Below are 22,837 nucleotides of genomic sequence, written 5' to 3'. Positions count from 1 at the left end.
AGACGGTTGCAGATTATAATTGTCAGAGAAATGTAGATGTACAACATTTACAAACAGCACCCGAGCCACAAATCTTCACTCAATCCCTGAAAACCGTTCACACAACGGTCATGGACTTTAATGATTGAAAAATGAATGAATAGATTTTCTTGAAAATATTTTCCGTACCTGTTGTCGATGCTTTTCCAGTTGCCATGGTCAAAATATAAAAATAATGCATTAGTGACAGGAGTATTCACCAAACTCTTTCAAGGTTCAAATGTTATTTGATATTTTTCAACAGTATTAAAGGAAGGTGTTTGACTCAGTCTGATTTAACTTGCTGCAAATTATTTGAACTTATTGTTCCGATTACCCAACACATTCATGTGGAATTTATTTTATGACTTTATTAAGTGTTGATCCAGTATTATAACATGAGCACCAATCTGACTGGAAGCATACAAACAGGGAGCTCTATGAAAAATGGGGATTTGCTGGCGTTGGCATGTTCATCGTTAAAGAATATCCAACGAACAGACGAGCAAGACATAATGGGAACTGCAGACGCTGGAGAATCCGAGACAACAAAGTGTGGAGCTGGATGAACAGAGCAGGCCAAGCAGCATCTCAGGAGCACAAAAGCTGATGTTCTGGGCCTGGACCCTTCATCGGAAAAGGGTGATGGGGAGAGAGTTCTGAAATAAATGGGGAGAGAGAGGGAGGCAGACCAAAGATGGATAGAGGAGAAGATAGGTAGAGAGGAGACAGACAAGTTTGAGGGCTGGCGTTTGAGCTGTGGAGATGAGTGTGGGTGGGGAGGTAGGAAGGGGATAGGTCAGTCTGGGGAGGACAGACAGGTCCAGGGGGCGGGATGAGGGTAGTAGGTAGGAAACGGAGGTGCGGCTTGAGGTGGGAGGAGGGAATAGGTGAGAGTAAGGAGAGGTGAGGGAGGCAGGGACATGCTGCGCTGGTTTTGGGATGCGGTGGGGGAGGTGAGATTTTGAAGGCTGTGAAATCCACATTTATGCCATTGGGCTGCAGGGTTCCCAAGCGGAACATGAGTTGCTGTTCCTGCAACATTTGGGTGGTATCGTTGTGGCACTGCAGGAGGCCCAAGCTTGTCGCAGGAATGTGAGGGGGAGTTGGAATGGTTCGCGACTGGGAGGTGCAGTTGTTTATTGCGAACCGAGCGGAGGTGTTCTGCAAAGCGGTCCCCAAGCCTTCGCTTGGTTTCCCTGATGCAGAGGAAACCACACCGGGTACAGTGGATGCAGTATACCACATTGGCAGATGTCCAGGTGAACATCAGCTTGAGGTGTTAAGCCTTCTTGGGGCCTGGGATGGGGGTGAGGGAGGAGGTGTAGCAGTTGCTGTGGTTGAGGGGAAAGTTCTGGGTGTTGTGGGGTTGGAGGGGAATGTGGAGTGGACAAGCGAGTCACAGAGTGGTCTCTCTGGAAAGCAGGCAAGGGTGGGGATGGAAAACTGTCTTTGGTGGGGTTGGATTGTAGATGGCGGAAGTGTTGGAGGATGATGCGTTGTATCCAGAGGTTGGTGGGGTGGTGTGTGAGGACCATAAGACCATAAGACATGGGAGTGGAAGTAAGGTGAATTGGACCATCGAGTCCATTCCACCATTTAATCTTGGCTGATGGGTATTTCAACAAGGACGATGGAATTTTCTTTTGGCGGTTAATGTGGCGACGGGGTGTGAGTGTTGAGCTGTGGGAGACATGGTGGAGGGCGGCCTTAACCACTGCGTGGGGGCGGTTGCGGTCTTTGAAGAACGAGGACATTTGAAATGTACAGGAGTGGAATGCCTCATCCTGGGAGCAGATGCGGTCGAGGCAAAGGAATTGGAAATAGGGGATGGAATTTTACAGGAAGGTGGGTGGGAGGAGGTGTATTCTAGGTAGCTGTAGGAGTCGGTGGGCTTGAAATGGATGTCTGGTTCTACGTGGTTCCCTGACATGGAGACACAGAGGTCCAGGAAGGTGAGGGATGCGTGGGAGATGGTCCACGTGAACTTGAGGTCAGGGTGAAAGGTGTTGATGAAGTGTATGAAATGTTCAAGCTCCTCTTGGGAGCACAAGGTGGTTATAGCAGATGAGCAATACTGAAACATAAATATCATATTGAGATCGAGAAAGGAAACAGGCAATTCAGAGTGGTGAATCTACTGCAGATGTAGGTGCTAATAGAAGTTCCTATCTTCAAAATAGGAGAAGCAGACAAGACTTTGATCCAGGAGGAATAGACAATTACATTAAAAATGTGATTAAAAAAGCACGTATGGAGGTTCTGCGACAGCTTCAAGACCAGCAAGAATGGTATCATACACCAAGAATAGGCTCCCAGCAACACTGCATAATTAATGAGGTGAGCTCAACTCCATGTGAGAAGGTCTGTTTGCGTTAGTATTTCATGAGATGGCCCTTTGATTTGTGTCAAGTGAGGCCTCCACAGAAAGAATCACGAAGTCATACAACATAGAAAGAGCCCATTCAGTGCATGTGTCCGTGCCTGTGCCAAACCATGCTGATAGCAGTTAGTTGCACTCGCTCTGTAGCTTACTATGCAGAGGCACTGTGTTTTCTCAAGGAGGAAGACCAACCCCTGCAGAAGTATCCTATCTAACACCAGCAACTCTCCATCACACCAGGAGGAGGCAATGCCCAGTATTGTTCGTATACCAGGAGGAAATGAAACAACAGATGGCCTCTGACATGCTTGGGCCTGGCATAATTTTGGAATCGTTCCAATCGGCACAGCACCAACACCAGACTAAGCTAACTTAGCCACATATGTGATCACATTTTCTCTGACAGTTACCTCGTAAAATTGAGACAACAGTGTTGCCTCTTCTTGGGGACGACAATAAAAGAATATAATTTTGGCATCAACACTTAAGACACAACTGAGAAGAAATTTATTTTGCTTGAATGCAATGACTCGTTGGGGCTCTCAAGCTCAAAGTAATGAGTCTTTGAATATATTCAAGCCCACCCAGACCATGTTTGGTCTACGAAGGAATCATAGGCAATCATGAGGCCTTTGTGGGAAACGAGGCAACTCATGCTCTTGTCGAATGGTGGAAGTGGCTTGAGGGGTCAAAGGCGATCTCGTGTTCCAAATTCATCTCATGCTAAGTTCATTCTGAAGTTATTATGATTATAAATATAATTACAGATTACAATTTTCAGAGAAATGTCATGAAATTGAATCATTGAAAATTGAATGAATATGAAATTGAAAATGTTTTCCGTACCTGCTGTCACTGCTGTTCCAGGAGGCATGGTCAAAATATCAAAAACAATGCATTAGTAACAAGAATATTTGCCCTACTCTTTCAAGCCTCAAACGTCATTTGATGTTTTTCAACAGCATTGAAGAAAGAAGATTGATTCAGTCTGATATAACTGATTGCAAATTGTTTGAAATTAATGCCCCTATTACACAGTGCATTCATGTGGGATGTCTTTTATGATTTTATTAAGCCTTGATCCAGTATTATAACATGAGCACCAATCTGACTGGGGGCACAAAAATGGGGAGCTCTACAAAAAATGGGGAATTTGCGGGTGACGACATGTTGAAGGTTCAAGAATTTGCAGCTAACAGATGAGCAATGCTAGAAAATCAGTATCGTACTGTGATCGAGAAAAGAAACAGACAGTTCAGAAAATAAATCCTCAAACAGAGAATGGTGAGACTGTTGCAGATGCAGGTGCCAACTGAAGCTCGTAATTCCAAAATAGTAGAAGCAGACAAGCATTTGATCAAGAAGGAATGGACAATGACATTAAAAAATGTGACTAAAAAATGAGGTTCTGCGACAGCTTCAATACCAGCAAGAATGGGAGGGACAGATTGTAAACCAAGAATAGGCTCCAGCACCACAGCATAAATACTGAGGTGAGCTCAACTCCATGTGACAAGGGCTGTTCATGTTAGCATTTCATGAGATGGCCCTTTGATTTGTATCTGGTGATACCTCCACAGAAAGAGTCATGGAACCATACAAAGTAGGAGCAGTCCATTCAGCCCACCGTGTCTGTATTTATGCCAAAGCATACAAGTCCCACCTACCCGTACTTACTCCATGGCCTACTATGCGGAGGCATTGTAAGTTCTCAATGGGAAAAACCAACTCTCGGAGAAGTATCCAATCTAACACGAGCAACACGCTGCCACACCAGGAGAGGAGGCCATGCCCAGTAATGTGGGTATACCAGGAGGAAATGAAACAACAGGTGGCCTCTGACTCACGTGGGTTGGCATAATTTTGGGCTTGTTCCAACAGGCACAGCATCTACACTTGTGTCAGCTCAATTAGCCATATACATGATTGCTTTCTCTCCAACAATGTCCCCATAAAATTCAGGCCATGATATTGCCTCCTGCTGGGGAAGCCCAAAAAGGGATGTAATTTTGTAATAAATACTTAAGACAGGGCCGAGAAGACATTTGTTTACCCGAAAAGCAATTGCTGTTCGGAATTCTGAAACTCAGAGCAGTGAGGCGTTAAATGCATTCAAGGGAATTGAGACCAATTCTGGTCTCCAGAGGAATCATGGGTAACTTTGAAGTCCTTTGAGGGGAATGTTGCAACACATGCTCATATTGAATGGTTGAAGTGACTGGAGGGGTCAATTGGCCTTCTGGTGTTCCAAATTCACTTCCTGTCGATGTGATGCTAATAGCTGATGCCGTAATCGTCGAAGATGCAACATCATGTGATGTTTTTGAACACAGTTGAAGGAAAAAGAGAGATTCTGATCTCACTGATTCTTAACGTCTGATGGCCAGTTATAAGTCAAACAGAGAATGGGCAGCAGAGTTTCAGATGATCTCTAGTTCCCAGTGACAATACAGAGGATTTAGACAGAATATACAAAGACTGCACCAAATCAGTGAAATGATTTTTTGAGCACGGAAATTAAGATCAATAACTATTACTGGCACAATATCCCCACCTGTACACACTAACAAATTCAATCAAATTAATTTAACTCGGACTGACCTGTTGTTGAGTTTTCACCGCAGTACCCTGCAGAGGAATACATGGAACTTATTGAACTCGTCAGTGACATAGGAACATTCATGTACAACAACTATTCATAAAAATAGTAATATAACACATGACAAAGAGAGGTCATAAATTTCAGCTGGTTTTGAGATTGACAAAACAAATGATCAGGCAGAAAATGATCAGAACTGCAGGCGGATTTTCACACGCAGTATTCAATGCCGACACTATATGTATGTCCAGAAATAGAATGAAATATTCTGCACACCAGCATAAATTCAGCGGTGGATGTCTTTGCTGTTGTGTTGTAATCTTGGTATTTAAATGCAGAACTTACAAAGGCATGTGTATTCAGTCAATGATACCCTGCAAAATGTTACCAAGCCACAAGTGACCAGAGCGCAAATATAAATAACTTTGACTGATCAATCACCTCCTTTGACGCAGTCAGCAGCAAACTGAGAGGTGAATATTGTGCTCTTAGCCACCATCACTGCGGCTCTGTCTGCCAGTAGTGAGAAATTTCAAAGAGCACCTGCTTTGGGAAAGAGAGTTGTCACTGAAGTTGTCCCTTGGTGATATTGATGTCAGGTGTTTGTTCCTTGAAGACCCTGGGTGAATACAACGTTGTGTTCAAACCTCAATGAATTGTCTTGATAGTGTAACCCTAGGACTTAATTCTGACGCATGTCCAGGACTGTATCGAGCCACTGGAAACCTGAGTGCTATGGAAACATATTTTTCTGCCACTTTGTTTCAGACTGCACCAGCTGTTTGAAACTTGATAGAACAGACTTTTCCTCATGTAAGATCACAGATCGCAGCATAGACTGCAGAAAGAAAAATTTCACATCATCTGAATTTAACTCAGAAATAGTAAGAACTGTAGATTTTGGAGTCAGAGAGAAGTGTGGAGCTGGAAGAAGACAATGGGCCAGGCAGCACCAGAGGACCAGGAAAGCTGAGGTTTTGGCTTGGGACCTGAAGAAGATTCCCAACCTGAATCATCAACTTTCCTACTCCTCTGATGCTGCCTGGCCTGTTGTGTTCCTTCAGCTCCACATCTGTAATGAAATACGAAAGTTAAATTATTGCTGAAATTCCCCTTACCGGAATTGATGTAGGAACACTGAGTACAGAAATCCAGGCAGCAGTTGCCATTGTAAGGACAGTTGTAATCGCAGGAACATCCTGATGAATATCCTCCACAGTTATATCGGCATGAACCGACTTCTGTTAGCAAGTGAATGCTCAGTTATTCCAGAGAAAGGAACTTTAATAATTGAAAAGTGACTGAATGCATTTCCTAGAAAATATTTTCAGTAACTGTGTACGAATCGGTTCCAGGAGGTAGGGTCAAATATACAAGTATTGCATTATTAAGAAGAAAATTTGCCATATTCCTTCAAACTAGCTGTAAACAAGAAAATAGAGAGGAGCAACTCATTGTAGTTATTCAGTTGACAAATGATGGTACGCAAGCTTCAGAAAAAAATGATCCTGCATTCACTGTTTTGCAAAATATATAAAAATAACCTGGACTTAGGAACTGGAAATTCACTTCACTAATCTGCAGATGACATCAAGTTGGTGTTGTAGTTACTACAGGAAAGAGCTGCAACACAACATAAGAAAAAATTAGTGCAGATGCTGTAGAATCCAAGATAACAAAGTGTAGAGCTGGATGAACACAGCAGGCCAAGCAGCATCTCAGGAGCACAAAAGTTGATGTTTCGGGCCTAGACCCTTCATCAGACTTCATAAGAAAAAATTAATCCACTTGCAGATTGAGCTGGAAATTTATGAATGAATTTCAATCTAGATAAATACTTGGCTATATATCTTGAAATAAACATACCCAGAGCACATAATTGTTTAAAATTAAACAGGTCAATATGATATGGAAACAGAGGGATCTGGTGCCTCACATAAATCGATCACAAAAGCAGTAAATGCAGTGGTTCATTGATAAGTAGAGAATATTTTTTTAACTTTTGAAGAATTAGTCACAGGAGAGGTCCCAGCAGACTGGGGAATAGCCAATATTGTTCCTTTGTTTAAGTAGGGCACTCGAGATAGTCCTGGAAATTACAGGCTGATAAGCATTACTTCACTGGTAAGGAAATTATTGGAGAAGATTCCTCGAGACAGGATTGATTCACATTTGGATAAAATATGGACTTATTAGCAACAGGCAGCATGGTTTTGTGCAGGGGAGGTTGTATCTGACAAATGTGGCAGAATTTTTGCGGAAGGGATAAAGTTAATTGATGAGAGTAGTGTGGGGGATGTTTTCTGCGTAGACTTTAGCCAGGCCTTTGACAAGGTCCCTCAAGGCAGGCTGATGTAAAAGGTAAAGTGACATGGGATCTGCAATGAGCTGATAAGATGGAAAACAGAACTGGCTTGATCACAGAAGATGGAGAGTAACAGTAGAAGGGTATTTTCTCGATTGGTCCTCCAATGGTGAACAGTGGTGTTCACAGGGATCAGTGCTGGGAGCCGTGTTGTTTGTAATACATTTATAAATGATTTGGAGGAGTATGTAGGTGGTCTGATAAGTAGGTTTGTGGATGGCACAAAGATTGAGGGAACTGTGGATAATGAGGAGGATTGCCGGAGGATACAGCAGGATTTAGATAGGCTGGAGACTTGGGCAGAGAAACGGCAGATGGAATTTAATCCAGAGGAAGGTGAGAAAATGCATTTTGAAAGGTTTAATACAAGAGGGGATGTCAGAAACATCAGAAGCATCAATGTACAGAGGGATCTTGGTGCACAGGTCTGCAGTTCCCAGAAAGTGGTGACAGGAACGGATAAAGTAGTCAAGAAGGCATACGGCATGTTTGGCTTCATCGGTTGGGGCATAGTTTATAAAAATTAGCAAATCATGTTGCAGCATTATAATACATTAGTTAGGCCACATTTGGAATGTTGAGAGGCAAGTTTTTTTACAGAGAGGGTGGTAAATGCCTGGAATGCACTGCCACAGGAGGTGGTAGAAGCAGACACACCAGCAACATTTGAGAGGCAGCTTTACAGATACACGACCAGACAGAGAATAGAGGTACATGGACCATGTAGATGCAAAAAGGTTTTAGTTCAGAATGGTGTCACGTGTCAAGTGCAGGCTTAGTGGGCCGAAGGTCCTGTTCCTGTGCTATAATGTTAATTGGTGTTTGAAACGAGAAAAAACCTGATGATAACTTATTTTAAAATATGTGGTACATTCAGAACTTGTTATCACTGCATGAAACGGACATTGTGATAGAAAACAACGGAAATGAACTTGGGCGACTTTTATAACGGGTGCACAACTTCAAGACTAACTTTACACAATTAACAATTGACAATTTAAATCTGGCATTTTGTCTTCTTTTTTAACCTCAATATACTAACAAAGCTTTTCAAATTGAAATTTCAATGTTTAAGACACATCAATTCCTAATTTCACAACATTTCTTTGTGGCTAAAGTACATTTTTGGTCTTTGGAGACAACAATGAGAGAACAATAACTTACCATCATTGTCCAGAGTGTAGTAGTTTGCTGTAAACCCACGTCTAGTAACACTGGAATCAGTTCTAAAATAAATTGTCATACTATTGTATGATGATACAAATCTCAGATGTGATCCTTGACAAAATTTTGAAAGCAAATCACTATGCGTTGATGGCCCATCATAAACTTCAATATAATCATATGAGCAACTTGATGTAACTTCTAGCCTGTAACAAGAATCAACAGAGTTTGAAATTTAATGCAGCAGTAATTTACTGATGATTATTACTCAATTGACTTAGTAAATTGTACTTTTATAGATACGCATTCTTGCGTGCATTTCAGGGTTGAAGCAAAGAACATGTGAAAATTCTGGTCATGTAAAAAATGGACAAGGATTATATATAAAGCACATTTCATGACAAGCATGTCAGAGCCAATGTTATAGCTTTGAATTGTAGACTCTATTGTAATGTTGGAAATATGGTAAACAGAGGATAGACCAATAAAATCACACAAAAAGCAATAGCATAATCTATGTTCATTATGTTGATTGAAAAATAAAGTCCCAGCTCTCTTTTGAAATAGTGGTGTAGAATTTTCTGTATCCACCCCAGCAGGCGCATAGGACCTCAATTTCAGGTTCATCCACCAGGCAGCATGACCAACATTGAAGATATTCTTTTTACACTGGAGCATAAGTCTTGATTTTTGTGTCAAGTCCTGGAGCAAGTCTTGAACCCAGAAACAAGTGATGAGATGAGAAGGTTGCTCTGAGTCATCACTCACTCACATATAATGCATCTTATTCCATTCTTTCAACAGATCTAATATGATTTGTGATTCCTGACAGCAAGTAATTTGATAAATTTAATTTAAATCCTTTCCCAACTTTTCACAATGATCAAGCATGTAACTGAGAATCTATCCAGTTCCAATTTCATTCCTTCTACCCTGACTGCTTTCTTCCCACGCATCATAATAAGCATTTTAAGCAATTGTGTGCCCAATTCAATATAATGCAGCTTCCATACATCCCGAGTAAAAAGTCTTTCCAAGCAATATATCAAAGACCTGGTTTGGTTCTGTTCGTTCTTGTCAGGATAGGAGAATGCATGCTAGGAATTCCTGTAACTTCAGGAGAAGATCTGTAGAAACATTGGATAGACTGAACAAATCATTTTCCCATCACAGATACAGGAGCAAAATGGGGAGACTCTGGAGGAAATTCCGAATCGAAGTCCGACTGTAGTTCTCTGGATTCTATAATGCACAACACTCTCGACGATACGAACTCAGAAGAAAACCTGTTTTGATTTGTAATGAAATGTCTTTGACAGGTGTACTAATATGGGATTGCCCATGCAGACAGTGACTTCTCATTGACAGAATGCTTTCAATGAATGATTAGCAGGCACATCTTTTAATTCTCCAATTTCCACAATGAATAATCCTGTCTTGTACACACTCGATTATCTATCTTCTTCCACTGTTTATTCACTTGTACATAAGTAAAGTACTGCAGATGCTAGAGACCTGAACTAAAAACTGAAAATACTGGAAATACCCGTACATCTGGCCTCCTCACAGGAATGACAAACTGATTTAACAATGATGTTATCTTTCACTCTCTCTCTGCAGTGGCTGCCAGGCCGACTGAAAATTTATTTCTGTTGTCATTTCAGTAATTTATATTAATCTATAATAATCTAAGAACAGTTTGTCTACCAATCCCTCCTCTGTGAGTTTATTTCTTGAAATTATATCTATTTCATCAAGATTTATCGATCTCTCCTTTTGAAGTCTGATTGGTCTGATTTTCAGATTCCTTAACACTTGTTACCGGATTACATTTATGGTATTCCTCACAGTAAAATGTTGATCTCGACTCAACTGTTCATCAGCCAGGCAGGAAAGAATTCTGATCTCATGCTTCAGTCCGTCATGTGAGATTTTTTCATACCTGCACTGTATTTATTATTTGCTCCACACACGGCAGTCTGGGGGCTGATGGTATCCCATTGTGTAGGCATTGAACTTGAGGTTCAGCTGGACCGGGTGGTGTTCAGTCAAGGCTTCCTCCTCCACAGGACCAGCATGTGGAGGCCACAACACCAGGTCGTACCAGCATGGCACAAGGTTGCCACTTATTTCAGAGAACATCGCTGTAGGAAGAATGTAAATATCCTTCTCCACTCCACCAGAGGAAGTGCTACCATCTCCTCTCCAATATCTCAAACTCACTCTATCTCTGCTGGTGTACTCATCTTGTACGTGGACACTGACTCTCCTTTCCCTCTCAAACTCTCTCACACACAGTATCCAAGCTCTGACACACCAAATCCTGCATGACCCTGGCACTTTCTACTCACTCGTGTGGGGCACCACCACCTTTGTAAGTAACATCTGTGCCACACACTTTCATCTCACAAAATAACTGTTTCTCTGCAATTCTTGGCGATAATAAAGGTTCTCAATGGCAAAAGAGTAAAGACGGGCGATGACTTCCGCATCATTCCACTCCTCACCCCTTATGGAGAAATGGATTCTGACTCTGACCACGTCAGACAGGGCCTGGGCTGGTACTGGACTTACTGTTGCAGCAGACATGAGCGAAGGATATCTCCCTTACCTTGACTGGCTTGCTGACAATTATGACAGGTTTCCTGGTTTTATGTCTGCAGTAAACAGCGCAGCAAAACAGCAGCAATATGAGCCAGGTATCTCTGGTTGAGAGTACCAAGCATAACAACGTAAGGGAAAGCAATGCATGATAAGGGTGGTGTGAGCATCCAAGGAGGCTCAAAGTGGGTGAAGACAATAAGAGCAAGCAAACAGTCTGCTGTCATCAGTCTGGATGTGTGATCATATCCCATTGAGCATTTCCTGAGATATTGATATCCATTTTCCAACATGAAGATCTGTGAGCTGAATCCAGCAGGTGCTCGCTCTGGTTTCATTGACCGCACTTGTTGCCTGATTGTTCCACACGTCTCACTTTTTAAGCCACATCCCTCAGACTCCTAACAGATTCCACATTTTATTCCTTGTCAGCAACAGGGAGAATAGCTCCTTGCTGATTTTCTGAAGAGTGTATTTCAGTTTCACCGCATCTTTTGGCAGTCAAAAATACCTGGCACTCAACATAACATTCTGCCCCATCACCCACCCGCCCCCCTACCCCAGAGCACCAATACTTCTGTCATATCTACTCCTATAGTATAAAAGTGGAAACAATTTCACTTACTGTATTTCAGTGAATACCAGGACGATTCTTTGGTTTACGTTTCTTCTTATGTACCAAAAGCATGCTGCATTATCTGGATAGTTGTATGGATAATTGGGACTACTGATAGTTCCATTGGCAGCATCCAGGTACCCTCCACAAGTAGCTATTATCAGGAAGGAAATAGATCAGTTAATTTATTGGAATACATGGCAAAAGAGCAACCTATACTTTTTCTTTCTCTAACCAAAGTATTCACTAATTTTCCTGAATGTAAAACATCTAAGTAGGCATTGCTTCAGGCTTCAGGTTCGGCAGAAGGGTCACGCGACCTAAAGCATTAACTCTGAGTTCTCTCGACAGACGCTGCCGGACCTGCTGAGCATTTCCAACAATTTCTGTTTTTGTTTCTGATTTACAGCAATCGCAGTACTTTTGGCTTTTCTTACTTCAGACCTGGTTGGTGATTCACGTTGTCACAACTGCCCTTTCACTAGATATGGCTTTATTGGTTAGGCTAGCGTTTATTGCCCACCCCAATTACCATTGGGAATGTGGTGATGAGCTCCGTTTCTGACCCGCTGCAATCCTTGAATTGAGGCATGCCTGCAGTGCAGTTGAGGAAAGGCATTAGAGGGTTTTGGCCCAGTGGTGCTAAAGGAACAGAGATGTATAAACAATTCAGCATTGTGTGTGTCTTATAGGAGGTGCTCCCATGCAAATCCTGCCCTTTTCCTTACAGGTAGCACAGGTAATAGGCTTGGATGGTGCAGTTGATAGAGTTTCAGCAGTGTCTTGTAGATGGAGACATTGCAGCAAACATACTAACACACCAGATGTGATTTTATTATGTAAGAAAGGATATAATACATCCAATGCAGTTCAGAGATGGTTGACTCAATTGATACTCAGAATGCAAGTGTTATCTTATGAAAACTAGTTGTTTCCATTTAATGTTAGAAGAGAGCGCGGTGATCTTATTGAAAAAAAGATGTTACGAGGAGACCTGAAAGATTCACCAGTTGTTTGTAAGGGTCACTGGACCCAAAACGTTAACTCTGTTTTAACCTGCACAGATGCTGCCAGACCTGCTGAGCTTTTCCAGCAACTTTGTTGTTCTTGTTGTTGAGATTTGAAAGGGTGGTAACTGAGAGGATGATTCCTTTGTGAGGGAGACTAGAATGAGATAGTGATAATGGGAACTGCAGATGCTGGAGAATCCAAGATAACAAAGTGTGGAGCTGGATGATCACAGCAGGCCAAGCAGCATCTCAGGAGCACAAATGCCTCTGATGAAGGGTCTAGGCCCGAAACGTCAGCTTTTGTGCTCCTGAGATGCTACTTGGCCTGCTGTGTTCATCCAGCTCCACACTTTGTTAACTAGAATGAGATACACAGTTTAAACATATTGAGTTGCCTCTTTAACTCAGAGATGAGAATAATTAAAACTCAGAAGACAGTGAGACTTTGAGAATCTCCTCCCACGGAGCAGTGCAGCTAGAGATATGTAAAATGATGCTAGGGCTGAAAAGATTTTACCAAGTACAGAATAAAACTGGGAAAATGTGTCAGTTAACCATAAACAGCTAATAAACTACTTTTGACAAGTGAAAGAGACACAATACATTGAAACTGCAACTTGAAAATAGGCTGATAACCTCAAAAAACTTATGACAATTTTTCAACTCGAATTGAAGAAATAATTCCATTCATTATTAATCTATTGTCATCATATTTCGTCATCCCTTTTTGTATTTACTTCATCTAACCTTGAATGTTAACTTTGTTATGATATAGGTGTCACCATACAGGCTACCATTTATAGATCCTTCTAAATACCCTTGAGAATATACTATTGGACTCCTCATTGAGCTGCTACAGTCCATGTTTTTTTCTCTTTATTCATTAACAGGATGAGCGCGTCACTGGCTCGGCTGGCATTTATTGTCCATTCCTAAATGCCAGACAGCAGTGAAAAGTCGACCCCATTGCTGTGGTTCTGGAGTCACATGTAGGCTAGACCAGGTAAGTATGGCAGTTTCTTTCCTTGAAGGATATTAATGAACGAGGTAGAATTTTCGCGACAATCAACAACAGAGTTATGCTTATCATTGGATTCTTAATTCCAGACATTTATTGAATTCCAATTCCACCATCTGTCACAGTGGGAATCGAACCCAGGTCCCCTGAACATTATACAGGTCTCTGTATTAACTGTCCAGTGATAATACCATAGGACCATCACCTCCATTTTTAGTCCCTTTGTCGTCAAAATATTCCTATAATTCTGTCAGGTCAACAATTTCAGCATTTTGATCCAGTAATGATGGATGAATGGTGATATGTTGAAATGGTGTAAGGCTTTGAGGGAGGTTGGAGGTGGTGAAATTCCTACGAACCGACTGCTGTTTTTCTTGTCGGCAGTGGACATTGCAGATTTGACAGGTGCTGTCAAAAGGGCTTCTGAAGTTTTTCAGAGCATTCTATCCTTGGTGCACTCTGCAGCAATGGGACACGCATGATGCGTGGATTGAATAGTTAACCTGATGTGTGGGCTTCCAACCAACGAGGTTTTGAGTCCTGGGTCATGTCAAGGTCCTTTTGTGCTGTTACAACAGCAACCATCATAGCAAGTAGGGATGCTTCAATCTGACCCTGAGTTTTGTTTCTGGCTGAATGACAGGCTTTGGGAGCTAGGAAGAGATCCACTTGTTACAGAATAACTGGCTCTGACACAGTCATAATGACATCATGTTGCTATGGCTGATCCCACGGAGTTGATACTTGCAGTGCCTAGATTCCTCATTTAATTTGGGCGGGGGCTTGTGATGATAATATTATTGATGGTCAAGGGGAGGTGATACAGCGCTCTACCTGATGACTCAATATTCAAAAATGTCTTCCTCACTGAATATACTGACATTTATTATTGATTAAATCTTTATATATTTAAATGTAATTTATTTGTTAACACCAGCTCCCCCACAAAAGTCTACAAAGTGAATTTTGGAAAATGACAACATTGACATATTTACTCCAGGTTCCAAGTTACTAAGCAGCAAACATGTTCAAATTTTACTTACGGCTAGATGTAGTGGCATAACAGTATCCTATGAATAATAGAAATGAAAACAGTAGGTTAGTATTTTAGAAACTTTGCACTCAAATCCAAATTAAAGCGCTAACATCCACATTCTGTTTGCTTATTAAAATAGACCCTGAACTAGCTGCTGCCACTTTAATGCATCACCTGTTCCCTCACCAACATCTGTGTCTCTGGCTTGCTGCAGTGTCCTCACAAAGCTCAATGCAAGCTGGAAGAACAACATCTCATTTTCCACTTGGGGTCCCTGTAGCCCAATGGACTCAGTATTGAGTTCAATAATTTTAGGGCCTATTCTCTTCCATGCTGCAGGCCCCAACCCCACACGCCAGGCCCTGTTACCACATAGCCCGCCATTACTCACTAACTGTTCTTAGTCACTAATAGTCCCAATTAACAACTGTTCACCCTCCCAGCCTTATCATTATCAACTCTGTCTGTCCAACTGCCCTTCTCTCTCTTTAGGCTCTATCCTATTGTTAACTCCTTACCCCATCCCAATCCTCCTTTTTTCTGCATATAAACTTTCACTTTCCCATGTACCATCAATTTTGAGGAAGGGTCACTGGACCAGAAATGTTAACTCTGTTTTGACCTTCACAGATGCTGCCAGACCTGCTGAGCTTTTCTAGCATCTTCTGTTTCATTGCCTGGTTTTCACCATCTGCAGTTCTTACACTTTTTATTGAACATTTATAGGACTAACTGGGAACTGAGAGTAATTTTTCAAAATTATTTTATCGGTTCCAAGACAATACCGAGAATGAAAGCAGCTATAATTCGGGTTGCACTGCACATTGACCTCAATCCATTTCAGCTCATCAATGGAGCAGATTCACTGCTGGGACAGCCCTTGAAAACCACTTCTCTCTTAACCTGATTTCCAAAATTATTCTTACTCTGCAAACTTTCACATGAATCACAATTGCATCTAACATTGACTCTCGTAATTCCATAATTGCTAGGAGAAACAGGTTTTCTCCACAATTCGTCCCCAAGCTTTTAATAGGCAGTACGTATGTCATTGATTCTTGACTTGAGTACAACAAAAATCCTGGATTCCAAACCTGACCGCTGAAACAACTTGACTCGAAACATGAAGCTCTGGAATACCTCGACTCTCGACTTTAAGCTTCATAATAATTTTGTTTCATCCTTCAATCCCAGGACTAGACAAATTTTAGTATTCATTCCCAGAAGCTTCATAAATCCTGGCAACACAGTGTGCTTCTGGAGGAAGACAGCGGCCTGGCAGCATCAGAGGAGCAGTAAAGTTGACAGGACCCTTCCGAAGAAGCTCCATACTGCTGTATCTCTGTCTCCACCACCTGCAGTTCTTACCATCTCCTTCTAAATCCTGGTGTTGACTCTGGGAAAGCATTCAGCTGTGGCATCTATCCTGTTACTTCTGACTCCAAAAACCTTTAGCGGTCGATACTTATCTTGTGAACATCTTCACTCTTGACATCAATCCTCTTATTCTCAAAAATGTTGCTCTTGTCCCATCTGCCTCACTGAGGTTGTTACAACATTTGTAGCTGACTTCCCACATTGTACAACACTTTTGAATCATCCATTCTCCGGGTTACACATAACCAAACCAGGTCATCATCACCTTAACTTGGCCCTTGGTTTATTGTTTATTCAGCTGGTCAGTTTCCCATTTGGACCAACACCTCTGCACCAAACCTCTAAAGAGCATCCCACCCAAACCCAACTCTCTACCTGATCCGCGTAACCCCACATTTAGCATGGCCTATCCAACCAACACGTGAGAGATACTGGAAAAGCTGACAGAGAAACCCACACAGACACAGGGAGAACGTGCAAACACAGTTGCCCAAGGCCAGAATCGAACGCTCATCCCTGACAATGTGAGGCAGCAGTGCTAACCACTGTGTTGCCGTTTCCTAATTTCTGCTTTTGTGCCCTTGATGCATTCTTCACGTGTCTTCTCCTCTATTCAATCACACTGTGATAGAGCGACGAGGCCGTACAATTTGTCCTAACTGCAAAAAGTATTCACACTCATTAATTTTGAACTGGAGCAAGTATCTAAATACCGGCTTCAGCTTTATAAGTTTGCTTACCGTCACCCATGTAAGAGCAGTGGTCGCAGAAATCAAAGCAACAGCTGCCATTGTACCAACAATTGTAATCACAGGAACAACCTGAAGATTGTCCTCCGCAGTTGTATCTGCATGAGCCGGACCCTGTCATACAGTAAATGGTTAGTTATAGATCTGAAGAGGCTTCTTGGAGGTTCATTGGCTGCATGCAGAGGGTTGCAGGGTGAGGCAGGGTTGTGGGTGGGGGGTGGGGTCATACCAAGTGGAAGGAAGTCTGTCGAGTCTGAGCACATAACAGTGAAGGAATCTTTTAATATTCACCGCGTCCAAGTGAGTCATTGAAAAGGAACTGAATGAAGAGAGCATATGATTTGAGAAGAGGAAAGATTGGCTGGAATACATGAAATTGAAAATGTATCGAGGGCTCCGATGCACATATCTTGAGGATGATAAAGGGGGCAATGTCTGGAAGAGAGGGCCAAATTATGTGAGAATCTCATTGGGATCCAAATGGAGAAATGCAGAAGTCTTTTGTCAAGCAATACTGTTACTTTCAAGAAATTGGAAGTTTTGGCTGAGAAATTAAAAGTTCTGCAATGCTCTTAGTCTCATCTACTCAGAATATTTATCAGAAAAGTATAAAGGTGTCAGAGTTACCATGTAAATATTACTCACCAACAGTGGTGCTAACAGCATTGCAATAGCCTGCAGAGGAACATAATTATATTATTTTGCTAAGAGTTTTTAAACAAGTCACTCATGTTTATGCATTAATGAACAGTAATTTAACCCCTTTTAAAAATTACAGTTGTTCGGATAGACCTGACTGACATGATTGGCATCAAAGATGATTAAAATCACCGCCTATGTTACACATGTCATTTGTTTGGGATCACAGAATGGTATAAGCATGAAAAAAGGTTAGGGTCAGTCTAGCTTGTCTTAGGCAAAGATGTGCACCATTTGTGTGTTAGAGGCATATAAGAGGCAATGCCACACAAAGTGCTTGCCAGCACTCATTAATGAGATTGAGTGATGTCTGGGTGTCAAGCAGAAATCTAATGCATTCCCCTCACCTCAACCAGCCCATTGCAGAGGAGTTGAAAGCAATACTTAAAGGTATATCATGTTCATGGCTAGAAGTTTAAAAAATTCTTTTGAAACACATTGGGACCCTTTCCCAGACTTCAGTGTAAAGAATAAATGTTATACTACTCCACCATATTGGACACATTACAGCAGTTAGCATGAGAATGGGAGTGTTTGACACTGGAATGTTGCAATGGGTTTTATTCATTGGTAAGAGAGTGAGCAACCGGAGGGAGAGAAGAGTGGAGTGGACTCCTGCTCCCTAGGCACACAGGATATTCTCTGGGCTTCATCCACCCTGGCCTCCAGTGCTGTTTTGCCTCTAACATGGGCCCTGAAAAATCCTGAAATGAACCTGTTTTGAGGCTGCTGACTCCAAGTTTTTAAAGTGTTACATGAAATAGCATACTCAGCAGCCGAGTACCATGAAGGGGACAAACGCATAAATAAATGTAGCATCTTAAAATTACAAGAATCAGATTTTTAAGAACATCACTGTTTGCAAATATATCTGAATACCTACGTCACACTCCTGTAAAATATGAGGTGAAACTGTGAGCATCCACAACTTTTTTCTCTCTCGTGATCTCATCTTCTTTTGTGGAATTAACCTCACTACCTCTAGCGGTAAAGCAGCAGAAAACACTTCGCAGTTTGAAAGAAGAGACCCCAAGGCCGGACATCGATAACTGCACTGAGTTCCCATTAACCAGACTGACCGAGTCTCAATATTTGAGTGCAGCGTAAATGAGTCCTGACAATTTTGTAATGAATAATACTGTACTCTGCAGAAAAAAAAGTCTCACTTTGTCTGAAGTAAATTGCACGGTTCACAGTATGAGCAAAAGTCTTCAATGAAGTGGTAATTTTGCCAATGTAAAAAATATTTTGCTTGTTACCAACATACATTTGAATGTTTACATATTGCTGACTTCCGTGAAGTTTCAAAATCAGGCTTCAAGCTTGAGGAAATGAAAATTCTACCTCTTCAATTCTCACCACCTGCTTGTATAGAAAGGCCTGAGATCAGAGTGCTCCAGAGCTGCATTTACTGGTTCTGTTCAACACTACAGACTTCCTTAGAAACTTCTGTGAAAAGTTCCTCATTGAAACATTGGTCGGCTGTGACTATTGTAGTGCTGCAATGATCAATACTTGGCCCAAACTGTTCACAATGTCTTTGAGGTCGTGACCAAATGTATGTAACGGCTTCAGGGAGGTTTCAACAGTCTTTGTGAATGGGTAAAAACATGACAGATGGAATATAATGTGGAAAACATGGGGTGATCCACTTTAATCAGAGAAACAGATGAGCAGAGTATTTCTTTGATGTTCAGAGATTGCAAAGTGTAGATGTGCAAAGGAACAGAAGTGGCTTTATCCACACTTCACTGAAGACGAACATGCAAGCACAGCAAGCTATTAGGAAGACCAATGGAATGTTAGCATATGAAGCAAGGTAGTTTGAGTTACAGAGTCATCGCGTCATGGAGCTGTACAGCACAGAAACAGACCCTTCGGTTCAACTCATCCATTCAGACCTGACAGCCTAGTCCCATTTGCCAACCTTTGGCCCAGATATCTTCAAAACCTTCTATTTATGTAACCATCCAAATGCCGTTTAAATGTTGCATTTGTACCAGCCTCCACCACTTCCTGTGGCAGTTCATTCCATACACACACACCACCTTCTGTGTGAAGAAGTTCCCTCTTCGTTCCCTTTTAAATCTTTCCCGTCTCACCTTACACCTATGCTGTCTAGGTTTGTGCTCCCCTACCCTGGGGAAAAGACCGTGCCTATTTAACCCTGTCCATGACCCACATGATTTTATAAACCTCTGTAAGGTCACACCTTTGCCTCCAACTCTCCAGGGAAAATAGCCCCAGCCTATTCAGCCTCACACTACAACTCAAACCCTCCAACCCTGGCAATAGCCTTGTAAATCTTTTTGGCACCTTTTCAAGTTCCACAACATCCTTCAGACAGCACGGAGACCAGAAATGCATGCAGTGTTCCAAAAGTGGCCTGATGTCCTGCACAGCCACAACATAACCGCCCAACACCTATACTCAATATACACTGACCAATCAAGGCAAGTATACCAAATACCTTCTTTGTTATTCTGTTGACATGCGACTCCACATTCAAGGATCTATGAACCTACACGCCAAGGGCTGTTTTTTCAGCAAAACTCTTCAGTGACTGACCATTATGTGTAGAAGTCTTGCCCTGATTTGCCTTTCCAAAACACAGGAGTTCACATTTAATGAAATTAAAATCCATCTGCCACCCCTCAGCCGATTGGCCCATATGTTCCAGATCCCATGGTACTCTGAGGTAACCAGCTTCGCTGTCCACTATGCCTTCAACGTTGGTGTCACCTGCAAACTTACGAACCATACCTCCCGTGTTCACATCCGAGTAAGTTATATAAATTGTGAAAAGCAGTGGGCTCAGCAATGATCCATGTGACACAACACTGGTCAGAGGCCTCCAGTCTGAAAAGTAAGCCCCCACCACTTCTGTCTTTGACCTTCCAGCCTGTTCTGTATCCAATTGGCTAGTTCTGTCTTTATTCCATGTGATCTAAACTGACTAACCAGTCTACCATGAGGCACCTTGTCAAATGCATAACTGTATTCTATATAGATCATGCACACGCCTCTGCCTTCATCAATCCTCTTTGCTACTTTTCAAAATACTCAATCAAGTTAGTGAGACATGAGTTCCCATGCAAAAGCCATGTCCACTATCCCTAATGGGTCCTTGCCTGTGAAATACATGTAAATCCTGTCCCTCAGGATTCACTCCAACAACTTGCCTTCCCTGGCAGATTAATGGTAGGATTTGGCACTGTCACCACCGTGGCCTGGGTTTGATTCCCAGTCAGGCAATGCAAGTTCTCCTTTGGGGCGGCATGGTGACTCAGTGGTTAGCATTGCAAACTCTCAGCGCCAGGGACCCAGGTTCAATAACACCTTTGGTTAAGTGTCTGTATGGAGTGTGCACATTCTCACCGTGAGAACATGCATTTCTTTTGGGTGGTCTGCTTTCCTCCCACAATCCAAAGATTTGCAGGCTCAGTGGATTGGCCATGCTATGTTGCCCTGTGTGTTCAGGGATGTGTAGATAAAGTGGGTTATTGGTGTTGTGTCTGGGTGGGATACGCTGAGGTTCAGTGTGGACTCGTTGGGCCAAAGGCCCTGTTTCCACTCTGTAAGGGTTCTGTAAAATCTTGCCCAGCACTGATGTCAGACCCTCTGCTCTCTTGATATCTGGTTTCTCCTTACCACCTTGCTAAAATAGCGGCACCACATTGGATAACCTCCAGTCTTTTGGCACCTCACAAATGGCTATCGATGATACTAATTCAAGAATAGTGAAGACCTGCTTCAATTGTATTGGTACTTGATTCAACTGCACCTGGAATACTGAGGACAGTTTGGACTCCTTTTCTCAGGAAAGATATTACTGCCTCTGAGGGTCTGCAAATGAGGCTCGCCAGGCCTGTTCCTAAGATTGTGCGACTGTCTTATTATGAGAGATTGGGCAAGTTGTGTCTGTGTTCTCTGGAGTTTTGAAGAATGAAAGGTAATTTCATTGAAGCTTACAAAGAATTAAAGAGATTGATAGTGCAGATAGAGTGGTATTCAGGGCTTTGGTGATGGGGTGGGTAAAAAGAATTGAAGTGGTGATTATCTGTGATGGTATTGAATGCACGGCAGGCTCGATAGGCTGAATGGCATTCTCTTTCTCCTCCTCCACCCCAAGGCCTTCTTTGATTTACATTGACTCATGTCTTAAGAGACTCTGATTTTAGTATTGAGGGATCATTTAACTGTGAAAATCTAAAATCTGAAATTCCTTCTAATCATGTCATACTTAATTATAAATCTTTGTTTCTTTTTATTTTCTCTTCTCTGGTAAACTTATGTTCTTTTGTTCCAAGTATATTGGCAGCCTATCACATTATGTTCAGTAACCGAATACCACAGTCACAAAATTGCAAAAATAAAACTTGTGGTCTGTCAAACCAGGTTTCACTCGAAGGTTTGATGTGTCCAGGATTATCATCAGCTGATATCGTAACAACAGTAACAGCCAAGTAGTTGACAATCCTTTTATAATCGGGCTGATGTGTGGTTGTTCCTGTCACTAAATATGTGCTCGGCTCCATGAGTCTAAGCAAGGACGTTGGCTGGATCGAAACAGCATACAGACTGAAGTCAAAACAATGTTATGCACTGACTGATATAGCGATCCGTCTACTTTGCACACTTCCAAATTCCTGCCCATTGCTCTCAGCGAAATCAAGTCTGTATCGAGATGTTGCCAACTTGGTTGATATGGAAGCAAGTTTTGCAGCCACTCTGTTCTAGCGCGACCGTGTTTTCTTTGCAATGGTACAAAAAACCCAATATCATGGATCACCACATACACTGCAGAGAAAAAGTTGCGTGACAACTGTATGGAACCAGAAAAGGAGCAACAAGATTTTTTGAAGTTCTATTCTTTACCTGATAGCTGTTTTCTGATCAAAGTACACACACAATAAATTTAATAAGTAGGTTGTTTTTTTGGAAGTCCACTTACCAGAATTGATGTAAGAACACTGAGCACAGAAATCTGGGCAGCAGTTGCCATAGTAAGCACAGTTATAATCGCAGGAACATCCCGATGCATACCCTCCACAGTTGTATCGGCATGAATCGATTTCTGTGATAAAGTGAATGCTGAGTTAGGTCTGAAGTCATGGTGATTCGAAAGACGGTTGCAGATTATAATTGTCAGAGAAATGTAGATGTACAACATTTACAAACAGCACCCGAGCCACAAATCTT

The 22,837-nt window shown here is 42.0% G+C and overlaps 1 protein-coding gene across 1 annotated transcript; it reads right to left on the bottom strand.

The window, feature by feature from the left end:
* Window positions 1-97: 97 nt before the first annotated feature.
* Window positions 98-22,716, bottom strand: LOC132210774 (deleted in malignant brain tumors 1 protein-like). The gene is made up of 10 exons (XM_059652932.1): window positions 22,590-22,716; window positions 17,582-17,611; window positions 16,928-17,050; window positions 14,818-14,844; window positions 11,756-11,900; window positions 8,530-8,735; window positions 6,119-6,241; window positions 5,003-5,029; window positions 3,248-3,259; window positions 98-180 (listed from the first exon to the last, which is right to left on the bottom strand). Exons 3-10 carry the CDS (start codon window positions 16,935-16,937, stop codon window positions 98-100), a joined length of 633 nt encoding a protein of 210 aa, XP_059508915.1. The 5' UTR covers window positions 16,938-17,050; window positions 17,582-17,611; window positions 22,590-22,716.
* Between the last annotated feature and the right edge of the window lie 121 nt (window positions 22,717-22,837).

Source organism: Stegostoma tigrinum, chromosome 20 (genome assembly GCF_030684315.1).
Source record: "Stegostoma tigrinum isolate sSteTig4 chromosome 20, sSteTig4.hap1, whole genome shotgun sequence".
Taxonomy (NCBI): Eukaryota; Metazoa; Chordata; class Chondrichthyes; order Orectolobiformes; family Stegostomatidae; genus Stegostoma; species Stegostoma tigrinum.
The sequence above is the reverse complement of the archived record's forward strand: the minus strand, read 5'-3'. Positions and strand labels throughout refer to the sequence as shown.

Bases quoted from the DNA above. Each gene is read 5' to 3' on its own strand.
- LOC132210774 (XM_059652932.1), bottom strand. The intron at 11,901-14,817 runs GTAAGTAAAATT...TCCTGATAATAG, and splicing joins TTATGCCACTACATCTAGCC to CTACTTGTGGAGGGTACCTG. The intron at 5,030-6,118 runs GTAAGGGGAATT...ATTCCTCTGCAG, and splicing joins GTGTTCCTACATCAATTCCG to GGTACTGCGGTGAAAACTCA.